Raw genomic sequence first — 26122 nt, forward strand, 5'->3', positions numbered from 1 at the left:
AAGCGTTGACAAAGAGACATTCCGAAAGATTAGGTCATTTGGACATTCTGAATTCTCCCTCTGTGTACCCGAACAGGCGCCGGAACGTGGCGACTAGGGGCTTTTCGCAGTAACTTCATTGCAGTGTCAATGTAAGCCTACTTGTGACAGTGATAAAGATTATTATACTCGAAACGTTAGCTCCCTATTCTCTCTCCACAGATGCTGTCAGAACCTGCTAACATTGTGCAGCATTTTCTGTATTTGCTTGCTAAGGATTCATCATTTTTTGTTTGGAACATAGATAACGGGGGTAAGTAAATAGGTGGACAATTATAGTTAGGGTGTCGCTGCGTCGGGTCAAATTGGAAATCGGTTTGAAACGTGAAAGACATACGAAAGCCGAGATATTTCCCGCATCTTACAAACTTCTCCGCTGAGCACAATACATTCTCTTGGCTACCTCGGATTTCCCCAATCCTAAATGTTGAGAAACGGCGCCCAGAACACTAGTCAAAAAAAAACCTGCAGTCACACTGAAATGAAGTGTCAGTTCAAATCATTAAGGCTCACGCGGTCGTTGCTCCAAGTAAGTTCTCACGTTGGGTAACACCGTGCATTTGATGAGAAATGAGCAATTTGGGAATCCGATGCACAGGCGAAATAAGACAGCGACAAATGATGGATCTACTGTTAAACGTCAACAAGGCTTTACCGCCTTCTGCATTAATATGTACCCAACATGGGGGGTGATGCATTATTTATGAAGAACGCCACTAGGTTTTAGAGGCTCACTGAGTTCACTTAACCCAGAGTAAACGCCAGTACCTCAACAAAAACATTTGTCTTTTTACACAAATATTTTCTCGAGATGGGGAAAAATTAAGTGCATCCAGCAAAATGCATTGGGTTCATTATTCGAAAAGTGACTCTTAATTGGTGCTTGATTTCTATATTTTATTCTACCCTCCCTCCCACTTCAAAAAAAGTATTAGGATTAAGTGATTTCAATATAACGGCCGCTGTTGCACAAACAGGTCTCAGCGAGTTGCTTTCTCATTCTGTCGAGTTTAACAAATGGTGACATGTCTGCAACCCGTTTTGCTACTGGATGCCACATATTTTTTTTAAAATGCTTCAGAGCAAGTAATATTTTATCAGGCCCTGGACAGCCAGGGTTCCGAAGTCGGAAAAGCTGCCAAATCAGCTGAATGAGAGAAAAAAAACACAGGTTTTCTGTCCAATGCTGGAGATTTCTCCTGAACCTATCGCCCAGGAAGCGACCTGCAAACATCCGATCAAGTATTTCATTCTCTCCAACTCACCTGGAAGCAAGATGCCTTGTTTCAAAATCAAAGGGCTAACGAATTTCTGGGTAACCCTTTTGACATTCGTTCAAAACTCAAAGGCATCGGGCGAGGTGGACTTTGGATCACTTAAATCAAGGGGTGCGTTCTGAATCATTCCTTTCCCGATGTAGTTGTCACGTTTTCGAAATAACAGGAGCCGGGAGATTCCTAAGTCCAATTGTCGAAGTCGTTCCTCGCCAAGAGTGGCCGGTGACAAGGCTCACGTTATTCAAGAAAGGAAAACTCGTCTAGTGGTCAAATATCTTGTCACAATCAAATAATGCTTAAGATTCAAGCAGCGACATCATTTTTGAAAGATGTCGTTCCAAATAAAAGCGTGTCAAGCCTGACGGAATATTCCTGTGAACATCTTGACATCTGAAGTAGCCGTGTCTTAATTTTTGTTTTGAACTGATGCTCACATTGTCTGGCCGTCTGCTCGGCCATGAACGAAGAACTATTTCACCAGTGCAAGGTCGCCTGCTATTCTGTCGTTGTTGCTGCCAGTGTCTCACGTTTTTCGCCTTTAATAGGGGCATTTATCATGCTGGATACTAACACGGTGCCCCCCCCCCCCCCCCCCCAGCGAGGTGAAGCGAATCCCCCTCGTCGATAGCAGATTTCATGTCACTGATTATATCATCACGATCCTACCCATCGTTGGAAAGTAGCAGATCTGCGTCGATTTCAAACGCAACATTCATTTCGCCCGCACGATTTGCAATTTCTTGTTGACTCCTGTGTCAATTTTACCAGTTGCCTTTGACCCACACACAAAAAACAGCTCACATTTCTTGGAGCTGCTTATCATCGCGAGTGCTTTTCCCAAAAAAAAAACATCTAATGCTGTCAAATCTAACTATGCAAACGTGACACCATAGTCATGGAAACCATCTCTGTAACGAAGAAGGAGATGTGGTTCTTTCTCGGAGAGTTAAAAATTGAAACAAGGCGTTTACACAATCCTCCAACTTCTAATGGACCAGTGATGTTCAATAATTTGCACCTTTAATTGCCATTTGAGATTCTAAAATTTGATTCGAATTGTAACATTATTTTTTTTTGGAAACGGGAACGAATAAACTATGCGTGATGCAAATTGAGGCGTGGAACCCTTAAACTGCCGAGACGAAATAAAGACAAAAAGAGTTTCATGGGTTTTTAAAAAAAAAAATACAGTTCTGTCCACACAAATCTGTCTCAAAAGTTGGCGCCAACAGTGGCAAAACACGGGGTCGAAAGTCTGATTTTAATCGCCAGTTTCTGCAAGTGTTTACAGCGGTTGGCGCTATTGCCCTGGGAAGTGACTGGGCTGGTGTACATACTCTCAAAGTCAAACCTGCTCAGCAACTGTGGTCAAATGTGGAGGGGGCATCAGGATTGTTGTTTGTTGTTGAAAACATCCGAATGTGGGTAAACCCTGCCCGAGCAGACAAGGCGAGATAACTTGTTTTTATTGGGCTTAAAATGGGTAGAATAATGTTGCTTCGCGATAACCATTGTAGACCATTTCTATTTTACCTCTCCAGCGCCCTCTTGCCCAAGGCGGCGTGTTGCAGGCTATTTTGAGATCAGACACACACACTGCCTCATCGTTAACAGCCCTCCAGCTCCATAAGCATTCTCTGCCTCTCGTTTAATTGAACGAAGGGGGTAAAGACTTCCTTTGCGATATTTCAGGAAAAAAAGCTTTTGATTAATTTAACTATGTTCAACCCCCCCCCCCCCCCCCCGTACGTTCCCCCATGCCACAATTCTAATGTCATCATTTATTGACATGTAGTATGACAGTAGTGTTTCAATATCAATTCAGGATTAAGAAGGGATGGATAGGAGGTTGCTTTGGGGAGGGGTTGGAGAATAGGCATGGGTCCAGAAGGTTTGCAAGTCTTGCTCTGACAGTGGACTCAAGCCAGTGTGACTTTAAGCCTTGCCAATTGAAGGTGCTTTATGGGTTGGCTTTGAGGAGTCGTGCACGACTGCAGGAAGCCGTTCGGCCCATCGTGGCCGTACCTGCTGCATGAGGAAAGGCCATCCAATTAGTCCCACGATGTGGAGATGTCGGCGTTGGACTGGGGTGGGCGCAGTAAGACTTACAACACCAGGTTAAAGTCCAACAGGTTTATTTGGAATCACCAGCTTTCGGAGCGTAGTTCCTGCATTACTGGGTTATGGGGTAGGGTGGAAGTGTGGGCTTGGGTAGGGTGCTCTTTCCAAGAGCCGGTGCAGACTCGATGGGCCGAATGGCCTCCTTCTGCACTGTACATTCTAGGATTCTATGATCGGGTGAGTGGTCCCAGGCCATGCCCTCCCAAAAAAAATCCTTGTTAAACTTTCCTTCCCATTCAAGCATTCATCCGATTTCCTTTCGAAAATCACCATGAGATTTGCTTCCAGCACCATTTCAGCAGTGCTTTGGAGTGCCATGATTATCATTGCAAATTGCAGTAGCTTCTAAAGAATGATTGCTATCTGTCACCCACAGAATGAGCTATATAAATAGTCCCACATTCCTATGTTTTCCTGGTAGCCCTGTATTTAAAAAAAATACTCTCCAATCCTGGAGAATTATTTCTATTTGTCACCCAACAAGCGATAAAACAACCCCACGTTCCTACCCTTTTCTCACAGCTATGCCTTCTTAAAAGTAAATATTCTCCACTTTTGAAAGTTATTAAAGAATTTGCTTCTAGCACCCTTCCTGACTATCCATTCTAGAACCTTCTGGAGAATGATTGCTATCTGCTATCCACTAAGTGAGTTATAAAAACAGTCCACACACCCTCACTGTTTCCGCCCAGCCCTGTATTAATTTAATTTTTAAAATCTCAAATGCTAAAAGTTATTGAAAGTTACCCTCGGGGCGCCTATATTTCATCCGTTGTGGCAGAGCTTCTGGAGGACTTTTACCATTTGCCACCTGCCAAAGTTGGTTTAAAACCCAGCCCCGCGCCCCGTCCTTCAAAAGAAAAATCATCTCAAACGTTGAAAGTTGTTCAGGAACGTTTTGTGGCGGCGCCCTTGTCTGCGCACGGGTTTAATCTGTAGCAGCGGCTTCTGGAGGGGTTATTGTCATTTGTCACCCACCAGGTGAGCTGTAAAAACAGAGCCAGGTTCCCCCAATCCTGCTTAAACTGTAAAAAAAATCTAATCTTGAGTTATTGAGGAATTCGCTTCTAGCACCCATTCTGATAGTGCAATTGTTTAATCAGTTTCTGGAAGGATTATTGCCATTTTTCACCCACCAGGTGAGCTGTAAAAACAGTGCCATGTGCCCCCCAGCCTTGAGTAAACTATTTAAAAATCCCACCTTGAGGGTAAAACAATCCCATCTTGAGGGTTTATGAGGAATTTGCATCCCCTCTGACAGTGCACATGTTTAATCAGCTTCTGGGGCTGATTATTGCCATTTTTCACCCACCAGGTGAGCTGTAAAAACAGAGGCATGTCCCCCCCAAGCCCTATTTTAAAAATCTCCAACCTTGAGGGTTATTTGAGGAATTGGCTTCCCTTTCTGACAGTGCACATGTTTATTGCAGCAGCTTCTGGGGGGATTATTGCAATTTTCATCCACCAGCCCTATTTAAACTGTAAAAAAAAATCTCCAACGTTGAGGGTTATTGAGGAATTGGCTTCCAGCACCCCTTTCTGATACAGGGCACATGTTTAATCAGTTTCTGGGGGGGATTGTTGCCATTTTTCACCCACCGGGTGAGCTGTAAAAACAGAGCCACGTCCCCCAGCCTCGATTAAACTGTATTAAAGAAATCTCGAATGATGAAGGTTATTGAGGAATTAGCTTCCAGCACCCCTTTCTGATACAGGGCACATGTTTAATCAGCTTCTGGGGGGATTATTGCCATTTTTCACCCACCAGGTGAGCTGTAAAAACAGAGCCACGTCCTCCAACCTTGATTAAACCGTATTAAAAAAATCTGGAATGGCGAGGAATTGGCTTGTAGCACCCCTTTCTGATACAGAACACATGTTTATTCGGTTGCAGCAGGTTTTGGGAGGGGGATTATTGCCATTTTTCACCCACCCCAGGTGAGCTGTAAAAACAGCCGCGTCCTCCAGCCTCGATTAAACTGTATTAAAAAATCTCGAATGATGAGGGTTATTGAGGAATTAGCTTCCAGCACCCCTTTCTGATACAGGGCACATGTTTAATCAGCTTCTGGGGGGATTATTGCCATTTTTCACCCACCAGGTGAGCTGTAAAAAAAGAGAGCCACGTCCTCCAACCTTGATTAAACTGTATTAAAAAATCTCGAATGATGAGGGTTATTGAGGAATTAGCTTCCAGCACCCCTTTCTGATACAGGTTTAATGGGTTGCAGCAGCTTTCTGAGGTGGCTGGGGGTTATTGTTATGTGTCCTGGCTCTGTTTGTACAGCTGACCAGGTGAGCTGCCCCCCCGCGGGGTGTCTACACTTGGCGCCCGCCCTCCGCCGCTGGAAGGTGCCGAGTGGAGCTGAGGGAGGGGAAGGTGAGAGTGAGGGAGGGGGACCGCCTTGACGGATATTATTTTGGGGAGGGAAGAGGAGCTCCTCCTCCTCTCTCCGCTGTTCCCTGTGTTGGCGCGGCGCCCCCGGGAAGAGGAGGAGATGGCGGCGGGCAGTGTGAGCGGGGCTCTGCTCCTTCTCCTCCTCCTCGGCGTCTGCTTGGGCCCCTCGACTTGCGACCGGGCGGCGGAGGAGGACAAAGAGAGCGGCCGGACCTCCTGCCACGGGGCTTTCGACCTCTACTTTATTCTGGACAAGTGAGTGCAGAGCTTTACTCTGGATTGCATTGGCTTGGTGCACGGGTTCATTTTCCTCTCTCTCTCCGGGGGTGTTTGCGGGATGGAAATGGAGTCAACCCGGCTTAAAGTGTGTTGGTGGTGGTGGGTTTTGAAAGGGGGAGGGGGGATCGCAGAATGTTGTTTTAAACTTGTGCTGATGTTAACTTCGACGGCCAAGTCAGTCAAAACAAAGAAGTGGGGGGTGGTTTCTGTTACCCGCCCCCCGGGAGACCGCTCCTCCCTCCTCAGGGGCACGGCCGGTCTGGGAGGCAAGCGGCTGCCCTCCGCGCCTTTTATACCCCCGGCCCCCCCCCAACTGTCGCCCGGGCTCGAGGGACCGCTTCCCAGTTTGAAAGCCGGCTCGCGCAGGAGCCGTTGTTGTTGGGGGGGAGCAGGGCACGCGCGCCGCCGCACTATCCCCGCCCCCCCATGGCCCAGCTGCTGAGGGAAGGGGTCTCGCGCCTCTGCCAGCGCAGCATCATCAGCCCCGCCCCCCCTTTCCCCGCGCGCTTGACCGGGTCAGCTGACCGGCGCTGGATTCACCCAGTGGGTGGGATGCACTGGATTGGAGACCCACCCACCCACACACACACACAGCCAGTGGTGGGTGCGACTGGCACTCCATTAGATGGGCCCAGCGGGTGGGAGGCTTCGCGCTGGGTGCACCCAGTGCGTGTGTGGGGAGCGACAGTGGGCAACTGTGACTCGATTCGCCCAGTGCAGGGGGGAGACACTGGCACGGGACTGGTTACACCCAGTGCGTGGGGAGACACTGGCACGAGACTGGTTACACCCAGTGCATGGGGAAACACTGGCACTCGATTCACCCAGTGCGTGGGGAGACACTGGCACTAGACTGGTTACATCCAGTGCGTTGGGAGACACTGGCACTAGACTGGTTACATCCAGTGCGTTGGGAGACACTGGCACGAGATTGGTTACACCCAGTGCGTGGGGAGACACTGGCACGAGACTGGTTACACCCAGTGTGTGGGGAGACACTGGCACGAGACTGGTTACACCCAGTGCATGGGGAAACACTGGCTCTCGATTCACCCAGTGCGTGGGGAGACACTGGCACTAGACTGGTTACATCCAGTGCGTTGGGAGACACTGGCACTAGACTGGTTACATCCAGTGCGTTGGGAGACACTGGCACGAGATTGGTTACACCCAGTGCGTAGGGAGACACTGGCATGAGACTGGTTACACCCTGTGCGTGCGGGGAGACAGTGGGCACTGGCACTCGATTCGCCCAGTGCATGGGGAGACATTGGCACTAGACTGGATACATCCAGTGTGTGGGAGTCACTGGCACTGGACTGAATAAACTCAGTGGGCAGGCTACACTGGACTGGTTACACCCAGTGACTGAGAGGAACAGGCACTAGACTGGATACACACAGTGGGTGGGAGTCACTGGATTGAACTGGATAAACTCAGTGGGCAGTCTGCACTGGACTGGATTCACCCAGCGTCTGAGAGACGCTGGCACTAGACTAGACTGGATAAACACGGTGGGTGGGCTTTCACCCAGTATGTAAGAGACACTGGCACTTGATTAGCCCAGAGCGTGGGGAGATACTGATACCAGACTGGATACACCCAGTGTGTGGGAGTCAGTGGCACTGAACTGGATACACACAGTGGGTGTGCTGCACTGGACTGGTCACACCCAGTGTGTGAGAGACACTGGCGCCAGACTGGATGCACTCAATGGGTGGGAGACACTGGCACTGAACTGGATACGCCCAGTGGATGTGATGCACTGGACTGGATTTACCCAGTGTATGGAGGACACTGGCACTGAACTGGATACACCTAGTGTGTGAGATGCACTGGATTGGAGAGACACAGCCAGTGGGTTTGACTGGCACTGCACCCAGTGGGTGGGAGGCTCTGGACTGCATACACTCAGCCAGTGGATGGGAGATATTGGCACTGAACTATATGAACCTAGCCAGTGGGTGAGATACTGGCACTGAACTGGATGCACCCAGCCAGTGGGTGAGATGGGATGTGATACACCAACTCGTAGGTAAGAGATGCACTGTCAGCAACAGAGTGACCTGTGCAAGACAATGCAGGTGAACTCTTGATCAGCAAGAGTCACCGGTGCTCACTTAATATGAGTGGGAGAAGAATAGACAGGGGCACTGAGACTGATTGAGCAAAAGTCCCATGACTGAATAAGAGAAATAGACACCGAGTGCAGTTCAGAGAAGGTTGATTGGATTAATACCTGGATTGGACGGGCTGATTTACGAGGAGAAGTTGGACAGGCAGGGTTTGCATCCGCTCGGGTTTAGAAGAATACGAGGCGACTTGACTTAAATTGAAGATCATGAAGGGTTTTGACAGGGTGTAGGTGGAGAGGATGTCTCCTCTTGTGGGAGAGCCTGGAACTAAGGGGGTAGAATCCTGCTTGAGAGGAATAACTGGCCCTGATAAAAAGAAAATGACCTGAATTGACATACCTATCCCTCGGAAGATTGCGGATTCTGAAGTTCTGAAATATCAACAGAAAACGTAGGAAAACCTCAGCAGGTCTGACAGCGTCTGCGGAGAGGTGAACGGAGTTAACGTTTCGAGCCCAGTATGACTCCTTCAGAGCTGTTTTCGTTTCTGCAGAAGAGTCACGTTGGACCCAAAATGTTAACCCTGCTTCTCTCTCCACCGATGCTGTCAGATTGGCCGCGTTTTTCCAACACTTTCTGTTTTTATTAAATAAAACAAGTCAGCTGCTAATCTGTCGAGTGATGCTTGTGCAGGGAGGAATGTTGACGATGGGCACTCGCGTGTCAGACTGGGTCTCGGCTTCAAGTCTGATCTACGCTTCTGACACTGAGCAATCCTTCAGTATTGCCCTGGAATATCTGCTCAGGTTAAAAAGGAGGTAATAATTATGTAGAGGAGAGAGAGAGAGAGCGAGACCCCAGTACTGACAGAGAGAGATATGCATTTGACACCAAGAGAACAACAGCACTACTGTGGGCCAGATACATACCCTGGTTCTGAGTAAGAGAGACATCTGCACTGTGTGTGACGAAGGAACTAAAAGAAGCCACAAACACACTGTGAAATAGCCTGCCTGGTCACCACAACGTCAAAACTAATTTTTAAGAATTCAGAAACACTCGACAGGAAATCGACTCATTCTTCGATTTTGAAGAGGCAAGTTGCTGAAGTGTGTGATTTAAAAAAAAAGGCAATCCTGGAAATCGGCAATGAAGTCAAACTCCTGAAAATGCATTGTGGTTGACCAAATTGATGCGCCTTTACTGAATCGGTTACCTGTCTTTTTCTGTCTGAGATTGACCAACCTGCGAAGCATTCCCAGCATCCTTGCTGTACGTGTCGGGTGGTTTCGGAGCCGATGACAGAATCGACATTGACCTCCGCTTGTTAAAGGTTTCTGTGTGCATACATGGCAGAGTTTATGGTTCCTGCGAGTTCAGCATCAGGGTATGAGAAACGGGCCATTTTCAGCTTGTGTTTCTTGGAAGCTGAATACAGTCCAGGCAGCACAAAGAAAGGATTCACTGAGCTCACATCCTTTCTGCTCTCCCTGGACCCTTTGAGTAGCAATATCCTATCTAGCTGGCAGATAGATAGGAAAAGTTTAAAGTTAACGTTTAAAATCCAAGAAACTGGTTACTTCACTTTTAAAAGTACATAAAATGTGATATTCAATTTAAAAAAACCAAATCTTTAATTAAGCGTCTGATTAATCATAAGATGTTAAAACATTTCTGTATTTTTGAAGCACTGTGTTATATTGTAAATATAGATGATGGGTCTGAAATTTCTCTGGTGTTCAGCCAGTCTCCTACCATGATTCCAGAAGGAGAGCTGAGGGGGACTCCCCAAACACAGTGGAGATCAAGTTGCATGCAGTTCCCATCATTGAATCCCTACAGTGCAGAAGGAGGCCATTTGGCCTGTCGCATCTCCAAAAGAACTCTCGCCTACTTCCCCTACCCTATCCCTGTAATTCCCCGCATCGATCATGGCCAGTCCACCTAGCCCGCACATCTTTTTTTTTTTATAAATTTAGATTACCCAATTATTTTTTCCAATTAAGGGGCAATTTAGCGTGGCCAATCCACCTACTCTGCACATTTTTGGGTTGTGGGGGCGAAACCCACGCAGACACGGGGAGAATGTGCAAACTCCACACGGACAGTGACCCAGAGCCGGGATCGAACCTGGGACCTCAGCGCCGTGAGGCGGTTATGCTAACCACTTGGCCACCGTGCTGCCCTGCCCACACATCTTTAAGAACAAAAGAACTAGGAGCAGGAGTCGGCCATCTGGCCCCTCGAGCCTGCTCCGCCATTCAATGAGACCATGGCTGATCTTTTGTGGACTCAGCTCCACTTCCCGGCCCGAACACCATAACCCTTAATCCCTTTATTCTTCAAAAAACTATATCTTTATCTTAAAAACATTTTAATGAAGGAGCCTCAACTGCTTCACTGGGCAAGGAATTCCATAGATTCACAACCCTTTGGGTGAAGAAGTTCCTTCTAAACTCAGTCCTAAATCTACTTCCCCTTATTTTGAGGTTATGCCCCCTAGTTCTGCTTTCACCCAGCAGTGTAAACAACCTTACCTGCATCTATCTTATCTATTCCTTTCATAATTTTATATGTTTCTATAAGATCCCCACTCATCCTTCCAAATTCCAACGAGTACAGTCCCAGTCTACTCAACCTCTGCTCGTAATCCAACCCCTTCAGCTCTGGGATTAACCTAATGAATCTCCTCTGCCCACCCTCCAGTGCCAGTACGCCCTTTCTCAGGTAAGGAAACCAAAACTGAACACAATATTCCAGGTGTGGCCTCACTAACACCTTATACAATTGCAGCATAACCTCCCTAGTCTTAAACTCCATCCCTCCAGCAATGAAGGACAAAATTTCATTGCCTTCTTAATCACCTGTTGAACCTGTAAACCAAATGTTTCCGACTCATGCACTAGTACACCCAGGTCTCTCTGCACAGCAGCATGTTTTAATATTTTATCATTTAAATAATAATCCCTTTTGCTGTTATTCCTACCAAAATGGATAACTTCACATTTGTCAACATTGTATTCCATCTGATAGACCCTAGCCCATTCACTTAACTTATCCAAATCCCTCTGCAGACTTCCAGTATCCTCTGCACTTTTTGTTTTACCAGTTATCTTAGTGTCGTCTGCCAACTTGGACACATTGCCCTTGGTCCCCAACTCCAAATTATCTATGTAAATTGTGAACAATTGTGGGCCCAACACTGATCCCTGAGGGACACCAATAGCTACTGATTACCAGCCAGAGAAACACCCATTAATTCCTACTCTTTGCTTTCTATTAATTAACCAATCCTCTATCCATGCTACTACTTTACCCTTAATGCCATGCATCTTTATCTTATGCAGCAACCTTTTGTGTGGTACCTTGTCAAAGGCTTTCTGGAAATCCAGATATACCATCCATTGGCTCATCGGTATCTACCGCTCTGGTAATGTTCTCAAAAAATTCCACTAAATTAGTTGGGCACAATGTGCCCTTTATGAACCCATGCTGCATCTGCCCAATGGGACAATTTCCATCCAGATGCCTCGCTATTTCTTCCTTGATGATAGGTTTCAGCATCTTCCCTATTACCGAAGTTAAGCTCACTGGTAAATTATCACTAGTGCATTTGCAATTTCCCTAGCCATCTCTTTTAGCACTCTGGGATGCATGCCACCAGGGCCAGGAGATGTGTCTACCTTTAGCCTCATTAGCTTGCCCATCATTACCTTTTTAGTGATCACAATCATCTCAAGGTCCTCACTTGTCATAGCCTCATTTCTATCAGTCGCTGGCATGTTATTTGTGTCTTCCACTGTGACGACCGACCCAAAAAACCTGTTCAGTTCCTCAGCCATTTCCTCATCTCCCATTATTGAATCTCCCTTCTCATCCTCTAAAGGACCAATATTTACCTTAGCCACTCTTTTTTTGTTTTATATATTTGTAGAGACCTTTACTATCTGTTTTTATATTCTGAGCAAGTTTACTGTCATAATCTATCTTACTCTTTATAGCGTTTTTAGTAGCTTTCTGTTGGCCCCCTAAAGATTTCCCAGTCCTCTAGTCTCCCACTAATCTTTGCCACTTTGTATGCTTTTTCCTTCAATTTGATACTCTCCCTTATTTCCTTAGACATCCACGGTCGATTTTTCCTCTTTCTACCATCCTTCCTTTTTGTTGACATAAACCTTTGCTGAGCGCTGTGAAAAATCGCTTGGAAGGTTCTCCACTGTTCCTCAACTGTTTCACCATAAAGTCTTTGCTCCCAGTCTACCTTAGCTAACTCTTCTCTCATCCCATTGTAATCTCCTTTGTGTAAGCACAAAACACTCGTGTTTGATTTTACCTTCTCACCCTCCATCTGTATTTTAAATTCCACCCTATTATGATCGCTCCTTCCGAGAGGATCTCTAACTATGAGATCATTAATCAATCCTGTCTCATTACACAGGACCAAATCTAGGACCGCTTATTCCCTCGTAGGTTCCATTACATACTGTTCTAGGAAACTATCGCGGATACATTCTATAAACCCGTCCTTCAGGCTGCCTTGACCGACCTGGTTAAACAAATCGACATGTAGATTAAAATCCCCCATGATAACTGCTGTACCATTTCTACATGCATCAGTTATTTCTTTGTTTATTGCCTGCCGCGCCATAATGTTACTATTTGGTGGCCTATAGACTACTCCTATCAGTGACTTTTTTGCCTTACTATTCCTGATTTCCACCCAGATGGACTCAACCTTATCCTCCATAGCACCAAAGTCATCCCTTACTATTGCCCGGATGTCATCCTTAAATAACAGAGCTATAACACCTCCCTTACCATCCACTCTGTCCTTCCGAATAGTTTGATACCCTCAGATATTTAACTCCCAGTCGTGACCATCCTTTAACCATGTTTCGGTAATGGCCACTAAATCATAGTAATCTTTGGAACACGAAGGGACAATTTAGCACGGCTGATCCACCTAATCTGGGCATCTTGTGACTATCGGAGGAAACCGAAGCACCCGGGCGAAACCCATGCAGACACCCGGCGAATGTACAACCTCCACACAGGACCCAAGGCTGGAATCGAACCCGGGTCCCCAGTGCTATGAGGCAGAGTGCTAGCCATTGTGACACCAGTCCCAACTTGTCTTTAAAGGAGGTTGAATTGTATTCTGCCATTTAGAAGATTCAGGGGATGAATCGAGACTCCCTTTCCCTAGAATCTCTGCTCCGCATTGACTCAGTTGGGACCAGGGATGTTTGTGGTGGGTGCTCTGCTTAGTGAGTTGAGATGCACCAGACACACCTGGCTGGCTTTACGCTGAAGTATGGATTCCAGGCCAGGGAAATTGCTGGGACTCATTAAAATATGTACTGTTTTTAAGGTCAGCCCTCATGCACGACCGGGGCTGGTGAGGAGTGAGAACATGACCTGGGTTGGCAGAGTGAAGTGGAGGGCATGGATTGTATAGTCTTCTTTATTGCTTGTAAACGGCCATTCTAAATGCCTGATTCCCCTGGCTCTCCGTCTCCTGACGTGGAGATGCCGGCGTTGGACTGGGGTAAGCACACCAGGTTTATTTGGAATCACTATTATTTCAGAGCATAGCTCCTGATGAAGGAGTTGCGCTCCAAAAGCTAGTAATTCCAAATATTTACAAATAATCCAAATAAAGTTGGACTTTAACTTCTTACTGTCTCCCTCTCCAAGCAAGAATGGAGCTTTTAATGAGCTGTTAAGTGGTATTCAAGTGGATCTTGATGGGACTATTATAGCTAGTTTCTCACTCAAGGAAGTGCGTGACTTCCACCTTGTGAAATGTGGCTCCATACAACATGGGAAAGATGAGAACTAAGCAGAGCCCCAGTCAGTCTTCAGTACACCGTGCTTCACTTTAGAAATATCCTTCAGAAATTGAAATGGATCATCTCATCTTCGGCTTGTGTGCCGCACATGGTAATCTTCCACCTTTCTTTAAGATTTTCTCCAAATCTCAACTCTTTGAGCAATATCATTTTTTTTTAATAAATTTAGATTACCCAATTATTTTTTCCAATTAAGGGGCAATTTAGCGTGGCCAATCCACCTACTCTGCACATTTTTGGGTTGTGGGGGCGAAACCCACGCAGGCACGGGGAGAATATGCAAACTCCACACGGACAGTGACCCAGAGCCGGGATCGAACCTGGGACCTCAGCGCCGTGAGGCGGTTGTGCTAACCACTAGGCCACCGTGCTGCCCTCTTGAGCAATATCATAACGTTCCCTTCTTTGCCTCAGTGTTTAGCCTTTTCCTGCACCTTTGAGAAATGCTTTGGGGTTTCTCTTTCTCTTCTAAATGCGCAACATAAATCCAGGCTTCTGTTGTAGAGCATTTCAAGATCAGGAAGCTGTCATTAGCCTCCGTGTTCCTTGGATAAGCAGGGCAAAATAAATCAGCCAGAGTTATTATTGCCTCTGATTGCAAACTCCACATCTCTGTTTGAGTGTGAGAGAGGATGAATTACTGCAAAGTTAACAACAGCTGAGCAAGGGAAGCCTGTGGAGACTGGTCCACATATTGTCTGAATGTAAGGCGAGGAGAAAGTCAGATTTGTTCGCAATGGTTCCTTATGGTCAATTATCATACTCATTGTCTATATTTACATATGTTGCATGGCCAGTTGAACGAAGGAGCGAATTGCGGCTGGGGAACTATATTTGAGCCTTCAGGATTTTCCCTAAAGTGCTGTCCATGTAGACCAGAAAATGCTAGTTCATAACACCTTCAGCCTACACATTTCATTTGCTACTCAATGCATGATTGCAATTCTACATTTCTAATGCCTTTTTACTACAGGAGTTATTATTTTCCTGGTTTGAGAATAAAGTTTACCAAATATTGTTACTTGAGTCCTTGCATGAACCTGTAAGATAAACAGGGGAAACTAACTGATAAGAGATTGCATTTACAACTATTGATGACTTGTCGATCCACCTGTGCCAAGAGTAGTATTAACCTTCCAATGTTTTTAGTACAGTTCCCTGATTGTATCCAAGAATAAACCTTGATATTGGAGATTTTTCACTGCTGAAAATGAAATGCTGTGTTCATATTGGACTAGAATTTTACTTTTCAAAATGATAGTAAGCAAACAGTGCACACTTTACGTGCATATCATACAGCAACTTCAGGGGAAAATAAACATGCGTTTGGATGTGAAAATATTGAAGTTGCTGTCCAAGATGTTAGCTTCTGATCCAATCCCTGTGGGGGAACCGTAAACCCAGCAACCCACGCACTGAATGACCCCCAAATGAAGAAATAACCAACAAGGTTTTGCCTTTGGTAACCTTTAATACTAATCAGGACCAACCCTGAAGTTGCTGTATGACATGCACATAAATTAAAGTGGCTCTCAGGAGTTGCCTCAACCGGGCGGCGATTAGGACTGGTCTACAGTGTGGGCTAGACCAGGGAGAAGCTCCCCAAGGCCCGAAAGAAACGACTTAAGTGTCGGTGAATCTAGGTCTGGATGTCACCCTAAGGCCGGTGGGAAAACCCCCGCCCGAAATCACCCTTGTTGTTTGGGTGAATTGCGGTCCCTGTCTTTTTCTCTTTCTTTCTCCTTCTGATAATAATCAGGATAATAATCTTATTTCTTTTTTAAATTTATAGTACCCAATTTATTTTTTTCCAATTAAGGTGCAATTTTAGTGTGACCAATTCATCTACCCCGCACATCTTTGGGTTGTGGGGGTGAAACCCACGCAAACACAGAGATAATGTGCAAACTCCACATGGACAGTGACCCAGAGCCGGGATCGAACCTGGGACCTCGGCGCCATGAGGCAGCAGGGCTAACCCACTGCGCCACCGTGCTGCCCGATAATAACCTTTTATTGCCACAAGTATGAAGTTACTGTGAAAAGCCCCTAGTCGCCACATTCCGGCGCCTGTTCGGGTAAGCTGGTACGGGAATTGAACCTGCGCTGCTGGCCTTGTTTTGCCTCACAAACCAGCTGTCAAGCCCACCGAGCTAAAGCAGCCCTATAGGAGGATAGCTCTGCCAGTCAATAAGATTGTGGCCGATCTGATTCTAACCGCAACCTCACATTCCTGCCTCCCTCCCGATAACCTTTCACCCCCTTGTTAATCAAGAATCAATCCAGCTCTGCCTTAGAAAATTCAAAGGTTCTGCTTCCACTGGGTTTTGAGGAAGACTGCCAGAGACCCGTGGCTCTCTTAAGAGAAATAAATTCTCCTCAGCTTCTTCTTAACTGAACACCCCCTTATTTTTAAACAGTGACTAGATTCTCCCATAAGAGGAAACATCTGTAATTAAATACCTGTTTTCTTAAAAGCACTGTAAAAACACTCTCTGCATGTAGCAGTTTCATGTTACAAGTATGATATAATGCGGTGTTAGAATGTATGGGGCGGGGGGGGGGGGGGGGGGGGTGGGCGCTGTGACTGCTAAACCATTTGAGAAGAGGCTCTTCAACCAATGGAGTTTGGGAGTCATTAACTTTGTGGACAGCCGAATAGCAGTCCAAAGGATTGTTCAGGGTGAGGTGATTTAAAGTGGGAGGGTGCTCAGGTAGAGTATGAGCAACAGCATAGGTTTGTTACAACAAATAGCCTGTTTCTTTCCTGTCAAATTCTAGCTACTGTGCATAATTTCCAGCAATCTGATTGACTTTATATTGACTCCTTGCTTTTGGTAGTAGCTGCTCTTGCTATTTGATCAGAAGATTTTGAAATTGTTAAGCTTTTATTCCTGGTCATAATGTGTTCATTGGCACATTCCATACCTTTTCTTTACGGTTATTATTTGTTATTTATTTCTGAATATATCATTTTGAGGCAATAAAATTTGAGCAGTGTCCTTCAAGGGGCTGGTTTAGCTCACTGGGGTAAATCGCTGGCTTTTAAAGCAGACCAAGCAGGCCAGCAGCATGGTTCGATTCCCGTAATAGCCTCCCCGGACAGGCACTGGAATGTGGCGACTAGGGGCTTTTCACAGTAACTTCATTGAAGCCTACTCGTGACAATAAGCGATTTTCATTTTTCAAGCACTTGAAAGCTCGCACCCAATTTTTTTTTTGGAAAAGTATTTTTTTTAAATAACATTCTATGAATCTAATTCTCTGAATTTTATTGAGGTATTTTTGGTATAGTGACAACAACAAAATAAACAATATACATGAAACTATAAACATAGTGCAAAAGCCATTTACCTCTCGTACAGGTCCCACCCTTATTGATCCCCTACTCTAATCTAAACTACCCCCCCCGTCCACTGACGATTAATTTTCCACGAAGAAGTCGATGAACGGTTGCCACCTCCGGGTGAACCCTAACAGTGACCCTCTCAAGGCGAACTTGATTTTCTCCAAACAGAGAAAGCTAGCCATGTCCGATAGCCAGGTCTCCGACTTCGGGGGCTTTGAGTCCCTCCAAGCTAATAGTATCCATCTCCGGGCTACCAGGGAAGCAAAGGCCAGAACGTCTGCCTCTTTCTCCTCCTGGATTCCCAGGTCTTCTGACACTCTGAAAATCGGCACCTCTGGACTCGGCCACCCTTGTTTTTAACACCGTGGACATGACGTCCGCAAACCCTTGCCAAAATCCCCTAAGCTTTGGACATGTCCAGAACATGTGGACATGATTTGCTGATCCTCCCGCATATTTTGCGCACCTGTCCTCCACCCCAAAGAATCTGCTCATCCGGGCCACTGTCATGTGAGTAGAAAAGTATTTTAATTCAAATATTTAACATTTTACAAAACAAGTCAAAAAACAGTACACCCCTAAATACAATAAACCCTGCACCAACCCCCAACCCCCCCCCCCCCCCCCCCCTTCCCCATATACACACACACAGTTGACTGTAGCTCGCTTCCCGAAGTGCAAATTAAGCAAACCCTATCACTTATGGAACCCCTCATTTGCCCACCTTAGGGCAAATTTCATCTTCTCAAGATGTAAAAACTCCCATTAGATCTCCCAGCCACAACAAGGCACAGGATGGAGTCGCTGACCTCTACCCCAACAGAATAATACTTGGGGGGGGGGGGGGGGGAGAGTCTTTTTCATTTGACATTACAGTCCATAACTCAAAGCTGCCTGTTACCTACAGAACACAGACAAACAGAGCAAGCAAATTGTAACTTACTTCTATAAAACCTGCCCATTTACTGATTCGCATCAAGTCCTGTTCACCATCACCTATGCTTACCGGCCTACCTTATCCCGGTCTGGTAACATCTTCATTTTAAAATTGTCAACCTTGGATATAAATCTCTGCAAGGCCTCACTCTTCCCTATCTCTGTGACCTCCTCCAAGCCTACAGCCGCATTATAGGAAGGATGTGGAAGCATTGGAACGGGTGCAGAGGAGATTTACCAGGATGTTGCCTGGTATGGAGGGAAGATCTTATGAGGAAAGGCTGAAGGACTTGAGGCTGTTTTCGTTAGACAGAAGAAGGTTAAGAGGTGACTTAATTGAGGCATACAAGATGATCAGAGGATTAGATAGGGTGGACAGTGAGAGCCTTTTTCCTCGGATGGTGATGTCTAGCACGAGGGGACATAGCTTTAAATTGAGGGGAGATAGATATAGGACAGATGTCAGAGGTAGGTTCTTTACTCAGAGAGTAGTGAGGGCGTGGAATGCCCTGCCTGCAACAGTAGTGGACTCGCCAACACTAAGGGCATTGAAATGGTCATTGGATAGACATATGGATGATAAGGGAATAGTGGAGATGGGCTTTAGAGTGGCGCAACATCGAGGGCCGAAGGGCCTGTACTGCGCTGTTATGTTCTAATTCAATTATAAATTTACACTCCTCCCAATCTAGTCGGGCAAACCCTGATTTTTATTGTTCCACCATCGGTGGCTGTGCCTTCAGCTGCTTCAGCAGTAGAATTTCTTCCCTAAGTCTCCCTGCCTCTTTACGTCTCTCAGCTCCCTAAAGTTGCTCACTGAAACGTATCTCTTTGAACAAGCTTTTTGTCACCTGTTCTAGTGTCTCTCTGGCCGCCAAAAGCGCAGGCTCAAACCCCCCCCCCCCCCCCCCCCCCCCCCCCAACAAAAGGGGAGAGCAGCCCACGGTCCCCGAGAACTAAGGCGACTTTCATTTCAATACCTCCCTATGTAGCTCGGGTGTCAAATTTTACTCATTCACCCTGCTGTGAAGTATTGCTAATAAGCTTTATGATAGTAAACCCATTATATGGAAGATGCGATTGCTTCCATCTCCAACCTTCCTTCCTTCTACAAAGTCATTGGAAATCCAGCGCCTTTCAAATCCGTGCCCGCTTTTTGGAATTCGATGTTGCAGTTTCCCCCGATCAGGATTCTGGCCCTGTCGCAGTCCTGAAACTACCACAAAGTCACAAATAACTTACTTTGTGACTGTGGTAATCGACCCTTCCTCATCCTTCTCAAACAGTCTGCAGACTCGACGGTTTGTCACACAACTTCCCCACCGACTCCACGCCTCCAGTGTCCAGCTGGGTGGAATTCCCCTGCTTGGCTCTATTCCTCTCTATTTAATCGTAGCCAGAGAATCATCCGCAATGAATTCTCTTCCCACTCCTCAACCATTTCCTCTTGAATCCCCGGGTATCTATCTCAGCTTGTTCAACAGCCAATATTCTATGAGAAGAAATTTCTTCCAATTAAATATTGGAAATACCGAAACCATTGCCTTTAGTCCCGACCAATAGGTCCACTCCGTAGCTACCAGTCCAACTCTTTGAAGTTGAGCCAGACCGTTTGCAATCTGTGTTTGTTTGGCACAAAATTGATTTTCCACTATCAGCTCCAACGCTACCGATATCCATCTCGGTACTATTGCCCGACTCTTACCTTGCGTCAGTTCATCTGCTGCTGAAACTCTGATTCGTGCGTTTGTTACCTCCAAACTTGACTGCTCCAATGCTCTACTGCCAATCTCCTATCTACCTCCCTGCGTGAACTTGTGCTCATCCATATCTCTGCCGCCTGCATCTAAACTCATTCCCAGTCTCATTCATCTATCGCAACTGTGCCTGCTAACCTCCAATGTTTCCTAGACTGACAGCAACTCTGTTTTAAATTTCTCTTAATTTCAAAACCCTCTGTGACCTCACCTCTCCCTGTGACCACCACCCGCACGGAGCCCACACACCCACCCCCAACGTCCGCGTGTATTCCACCTCCACAACGTAAAAAGATGTGCAGGGTAAGTGGATTGGCATGCTAAATTGCCCCTTAATTGAAAGAAAAAAGTGGATGCACTAAATTAAAAAATAACTGGAATGGTACCAAAGGTGCAAGTCTCACAGTGACATGAAGTGAGACTACGGCTCACGGTAGGGCAGCACGGTAGCATGGTGGTTAGCATAAATGCTTCACAGCTCCAGGGTCTCAGGTTCGATTCCCGGCTGGGTTACTGTCTGTGTGGAGTCTGCACGTCCTCCCCGTGTGTGCGTGGGTTTCCTCCGGGTGCTCCGGTTTCCTCCCACAGTCCAAAGATGTGCGGGTTAGGTGGATTGGCCATGCTAAATTGCCCGTAGTGTCCTAAAAAGTAAGGTTTTGGGGGGGGGGGTTGTTGGGTTACGGGTATAGGGTGGATACGTGGGTTTGAGTAGGGTGATCATTGCTCGGTACAACATCGAGGGCCGAAGGGCCTGTTCTGTGCTGTACTGTTCTATGTTCTAGTATAGTTGGGGTGTTCTCTTTTTGTAGCAGAGACAAGTAAGTGGAGATCGATAGAAGTGTTCAAGATCTTGAAAGGTTCTGAAAAAGGAGAAACAGTTTCAAGTGGCAGAAAGGATGGCAACCAGCGGTTAGCACTGTTGCTTCACAGCACCAGGGTCCCAGGTTCGATTCCCGGCTGGGTTACTGTCTGTGTGGAGTCTGCACGTCCTCCCCGTGTGTGCATGGGTTTCCTCCGGGTGCTCCGGTTTCCTCCCACAGTCCAAAGATGTGCGGGTTAGGTGGATTGGCCATGCTAAATTGCCCGTAGTGTCCTAAAAAGTAAGGTTTTGGGGGGGGGGTTGTTGGGTTACGGGTATAGGGTGGATACGTGGGTTTGAGTAGGGTGATCATTGCTCGGTACAACATCGAGGGCCGAAGGGCCTGTTCTGTGCTGTACTGTTCTATGTTCTAGTATAGTTGGGGTGTTCTCTTTTTGTAGCAGAGACAAGTAAGTGGAGATCGATAGAAGTGTTCAAGATCTTGAAAGGTTCTGAAAAAGGAGAAACAGTTTCAAGTGGCAGAAAGGATGGCAACCAGCGGTTAGCACTGTTGCTTCACAGCACCAGGGTCCCAGGTTCGATTCCCAGCCTGGGTCACTGTCTGTGCGAAGTCTGCACGTTCACCCCGTGTCTGCGTGGGTTTCCTCCGGGTGCTCCGGTTTCCTCCCACAAGTTCTGAAAGACGTGCTTGTTAGGTGATTTGGACATTCTGAATTCTCCCTCTGTGTACCCGAACAGGCGCCGGAGTGTGGCGACTAGGGGATTTTCACAGTAACTTAATTGCAGTGTTAATGAAAGCCTACTTGTGATAGTAATAAAGATTGTTAGTATTATAACCAGAGGACACAGATTTATGGGAACCTGAGGTGACATGAGGTATAAAAAATGAGCAGTGAGTTGTTAAGATCTGAAATGCGCTTCCTGAAAGAGTGGTGGAAGTAGATACAATAACGGCTTGGTTTGTGGCCAGTGACAAACAGTTCATTACACTAACCTTACCCACAAGTTTCCTGGAGGCTTTTTACTGAAACGTGCAATGATCAGAAATCTATTTATTTAAAGCAACCAATTTTTAAAAACCTATACCCACAGTACTGGCTTCACAAAACGGGGACTTTAATGTATAACAGCAGATTTCCTGTAGCGTAGGCTGCTATAATTAGAAAATGCACTGATTCATTTAGTATAACATATACCTACAAGGCCACTGATATGTGGTGAAAAAATAATTTAATTTGCATTTTTCTTGTTGAGTATTGCAGGCTTATTAGAAAACCATGCTCCTCATTTTTGATGGGTGATTTCCCTGCACACCTCTCCCTCTGCCCCTCACACACTCTCTCCCTCTGCCACTCGCACACTCTCTCCCTCTGCCCCTCACACACTCTCTCCCTCTGCCCCTCACACACTCTCCCTCTGCCCCTTACACACTCTCTCCCTCTCCCCCTCACAGACTCTCTCCCTCTGCCCCTCACCTCTCCCTCTGCCCCTCACACCTCTCCCTCTCCCCCTCACACACTCTCTCCCTCTCCCCCTCACACACTCTCACCCTCTGCCACTCGTACGCTCTCTCCCTCTGCCCCTCACACACTCTCTCCCTCTGCCCCTCACACTCTCTCTTTCTCCCTCTCCCCTTACCCCTCACACTCACTCACCCAGATGCCAGTGAGCTCCACCAGATGCCTCATGCTCAGCTCCAGAATGCCTGGGTCCCACTCCAGAGGCCCGGGCTGAGCTCTCGTTAGCCCAGACTGCCCTCCTGTGTGCTTTAGACCTCCACGCGTCCCGACACCTCCTGTCCCTGGGTCTTGCTCCCAGTCTTCGGAACCCCGCCCCTGCTCCATGGCTCCCTGACCTTCTTCCTTGGCTTCCAGGCCCTGGTCCTTGACTTTCCATTTCTTGGCCTGCTAGCCCTCGGCTCCCTGCCCCTCACCTCCCTGCCCCTGCCCCATGCCTCTCTGGCCCCGTTCCTTGGTTCGCCAGCCCTTGGCTCTCAGGAGCCTGTTTCTCAAACCCCTAGGCCCTGTTCCTTGAGTCCTCAGCCCTTGGCTCTGTCGGTCCTGATCCTCGGCTCCCTGGTGCACAGTTCCCCAAGCCCAAACTCGCTGCCACTGCCGTCTGCTGTTCCTCCAATCACAGTTTGTTTCTAGTGAGGCTATAAACAGCAAACATGAGAAAGAAACGACCTGTGATTGGAAGAGCAGCTTCATGCGTATTCTCCATCCAAACGTGCCTGTTTGCGTGGCATTTTGAAAACTGACTCAGGAGCCACATGGAGCGGCATCGGGGGTCACATTCGGCCCTCGGACCTCACATTGGTCAAGCCGGAGCTGAAGCATGCTGACATTGTAGCAAGAGGGCTATCAGCTGAGTCAATGTGGGGAATGTCAGCGTTTGTTGACCATCACTCATTGCCCTTGAACTGATTACTCAGCCATTGCAGGGAGCAGTAAAGAGTCAACCACATTGCTATGGGTCTGGAGTCACATGTAGGCCAGACCAGGTAAGGACGGCAGATTTCCTTCCCTAAAGGACATTAGAACATAGAACATAACAGCGCAGTACAGGCCCTTCGGCCCATGATGTTGCGCCGTCCTGTGAAACCCCTCTAAAGTCCCTCTATACTATTCCCTTATCATCCATATGCCTATACAATGACCATTTGAATGCGTTTAGTGTTGGCGAGTCCACTACTGTTGCAGGCAGGGCATTCCACGCCCTTACTACTCTCTGAGTAAAGAACCTACCTCTGACATCTGTCCTATATCTATCTCCCATTAGTGAACCAGATGGGTTTTTACAACAATCGATGATAGTTTCACGGCCACCATGACTGAGACTAGCTTTCAATTCCAAATTTGCAAATTAGCGCCTTTGATAGCTCAGATGGTAGAGCGGAGGACTGTAGAAGCCAAACTCCGGAAATCCGGAAACATTTTCTTTCGGGCAGCACGGTAGCATAGTGGTCAGCACAATTGCTTCACAGCTCCAGGGTCCCAGGTTCGATTCCCGGCTGGATCACTGTCTGTGTGGAGTCTGCACGTGTGTGCGTGGGTTTCCTCTGGGTTCCTCCCACAGTCCAAAGATGTGCAGGTTAGGTGGATTGGTCATGCTAAATTGCCCTTAGTGTCCAAAATTGCCCTTAGTGTTGGGAGGGGTTACTGGATTATGGGGATAGGGTGAAGGTGTGGGTTTGGGTAGGGTGCTCTTTCCAAGAGCCGGTGTAGATTCGATGGGCCGAATAGCCTGCACTGTAAATTCTATGAAATCTATGATTTTTAAATTTCACATGTCCAAAGCAATAGAGAGATGGAAAGGAATATGGAAAAGACTGACCCACGCAGGAAAAGGACAGAAACCAAGATTGAGGAAAATAGCCAATGGGCGGGATTCTCCGGTTCCTTCCATGGCGGGACCCGTTGCGAGCGAGTTCGGAAAATCTGGCGTTCCAGCCAAAACCTCCGTACACTTTCACCGGAAAAACCCAGCCACGAGCGAGGACGGAAATCTTCGGCCAGTGACAAATAGAGCATCAGAGAGGAAAAAATAGAATGGAACCGAAGCAGAAAAGCAAGAGAGAGAGAGACACGGAAAGAGTTTGTGGGGGAGGAATGCAGGCCAACTACGGGAGCAGAGTAACATTTTCTTTCTGTGCAATGTCACAGGTGGTTAACTGGCATTATTTAAATAATGTTCACGGAGGAATGATCTTAAAGCAATTATCCCTATAATCAGTGTAGGCAAATTATTTTAAGGGGCTGGTTTAGCACAGGGCTAAATCGCTGGGTTTGAAAGCAGACCAAGGCAGGCCAGCAGCATGGTTCAATTCCTGTACCAGCCTCCCCGAACAGGCGCCGGAATGTGGCTTTTCACAGTAACTTCATTGAAGCCTACTTGTGACAATAGGCAATTTTCATTTCTTTCATCATTTTTGATGAGACTTCTGTCATGAAGTGACCCCTGGGTCTCCCTAAGCTGCACATCACAGAATTGTTACAACTCAGAAAAAGTCCAGTTGGACCCTCGTATCTGCACTGACTGTCTGAATGGGGATTTCACTTCGTGCCATTGTCCCGCCCGCTTTCTTCCCAAATTCCCGCACTTATTTCCTTTCCGATGACAGCCAAATTCCTTTTACGACTGTTTCAATTGTATCTGCCCCCACTGCACTCGCAGACCGTGCATTCCAGACTTTAACCGCTCGCGCGTCAAGAAGCTTTCCGTCAAGCCACTTTTTCCTCTTTCGTCACTTCTTTGTTTTTATTATTTTAAATCAAAGCCCTCAGATTCTTTCACGCGTGCGGATAGCTTCTCCCTATCTACTCTGTCCAGACCCCTCATGATCTTGAATAACTTTATCAAATGTATTAACAGCCTTTTCTGCATCGAGCGTGGAGCTGGGTGGGGGGGGGGGGGGGGGGGGGGGGGAGCACAGGGGCTGGTTTAGCACAGGGCTAAATAGCTGACTTTAAAGCAGACCAGGGCAGGCCCAGCAGCGCAAGTTCAATTCCCGGACCAGCCTCCCCGAACAGGCGCCGGAATGTGGCGACTAGGGACTTTTCACAGTAACTTCATTTGAAGCCTACTTGTGACAATAAGCGATTTTCATTTCATTTCATTGCAAGGAAAACAGTCCCAACTATGTACAAAAGTTTTTTCTTATTTTGTGGGGCGCTTCTATTAATAATTAGTTATTTTCTGTTAACAGCAACTTTCAAACTTTTTTCGCTAAAAGAGCGTTCAATATCAATCTATGATGATGTTCACACCACATGATGTGGCTCTGTGATGTAATTACTACAAGTTTATTAACATAGAACATACAGTGCAGAAGGAGGCCGAAGAGCTACTTTGCAATCAATTATGAGGAATTGCTGGCAGTATATCATTGCACAGCATAAATATTTAATGATCTGCAAAATAGCAATGCACAGATTGTGTTTCCATTAGAGTAATATTTGAACAGGTTTATGCAAAGTTAGATTAGATATACTTGTTGGATGGTATGTTCTGTAATGCACTCGTCAATCTATTTTCTGGGCTACAATATATATAATTTTAAGAGTTATGTAGATTTTTTTTCCCACTGCATGCATTGCAATACAAAAGATCTGGTATTTAAAAATTATTTTTCATGAACTCAGGACTTCCCAGAATACTTTACAATCCATTAAATACTTGTGAAATGTAGACACTTTGTAATTAGATTAAACATGGCA

The 26122-nt window shown here is 46.6% G+C and overlaps 2 protein-coding genes across 4 annotated transcripts in view; one reads left to right on the forward strand and one right to left on the reverse strand.

Moving 5' to 3' along the window:
- prdm8 (PR domain containing 8) overlaps positions 1 to 26122 on the reverse strand; it is a 120760-nt gene that overhangs the window by 9804 nt on the left and 84834 nt on the right. Inside the window, exon 1 of one of the 2 annotated variants that reach the window (XM_038782805.1) lies at positions 1305 to 1893. The exons of the other annotated variant lie outside the window; for it this stretch is intronic. The gene's annotated coding sequence lies outside the window, so the exon portion shown is untranslated. Of the gene's footprint in view, positions 1 to 1304; positions 1894 to 26122 lie in introns of those variants that run through there. 2 annotated transcript variants of the gene reach the window in all.
- The window catches only part of LOC119956041 (anthrax toxin receptor 1-like), a 92065-nt gene continuing 71706 nt past the window's right edge, over positions 5764 to 26122 (forward strand). The window contains exon 1 of one of the 2 annotated variants that reach the window (XM_038782803.1): positions 5764 to 5817. Coding sequence is in view for 1 of the 2 variants with exons in the window: in XM_038782802.1 (XP_038638730.1) it covers positions 5936 to 6090 (155 nt within the window). In the remaining variant the exon portion in view is untranslated. Of the gene's footprint in view, positions 5818 to 5860; positions 6091 to 26122 lie in introns of those variants that run through there. The other variant, XM_038782802.1, reaches the window with a different exon arrangement.

This window comes from Scyliorhinus canicula, chromosome 22 (genome assembly GCF_902713615.1).
Source record: "Scyliorhinus canicula chromosome 22, sScyCan1.1, whole genome shotgun sequence".
NCBI lineage: Eukaryota > Metazoa > Chordata > Chondrichthyes > Carcharhiniformes > Scyliorhinidae > Scyliorhinus > Scyliorhinus canicula.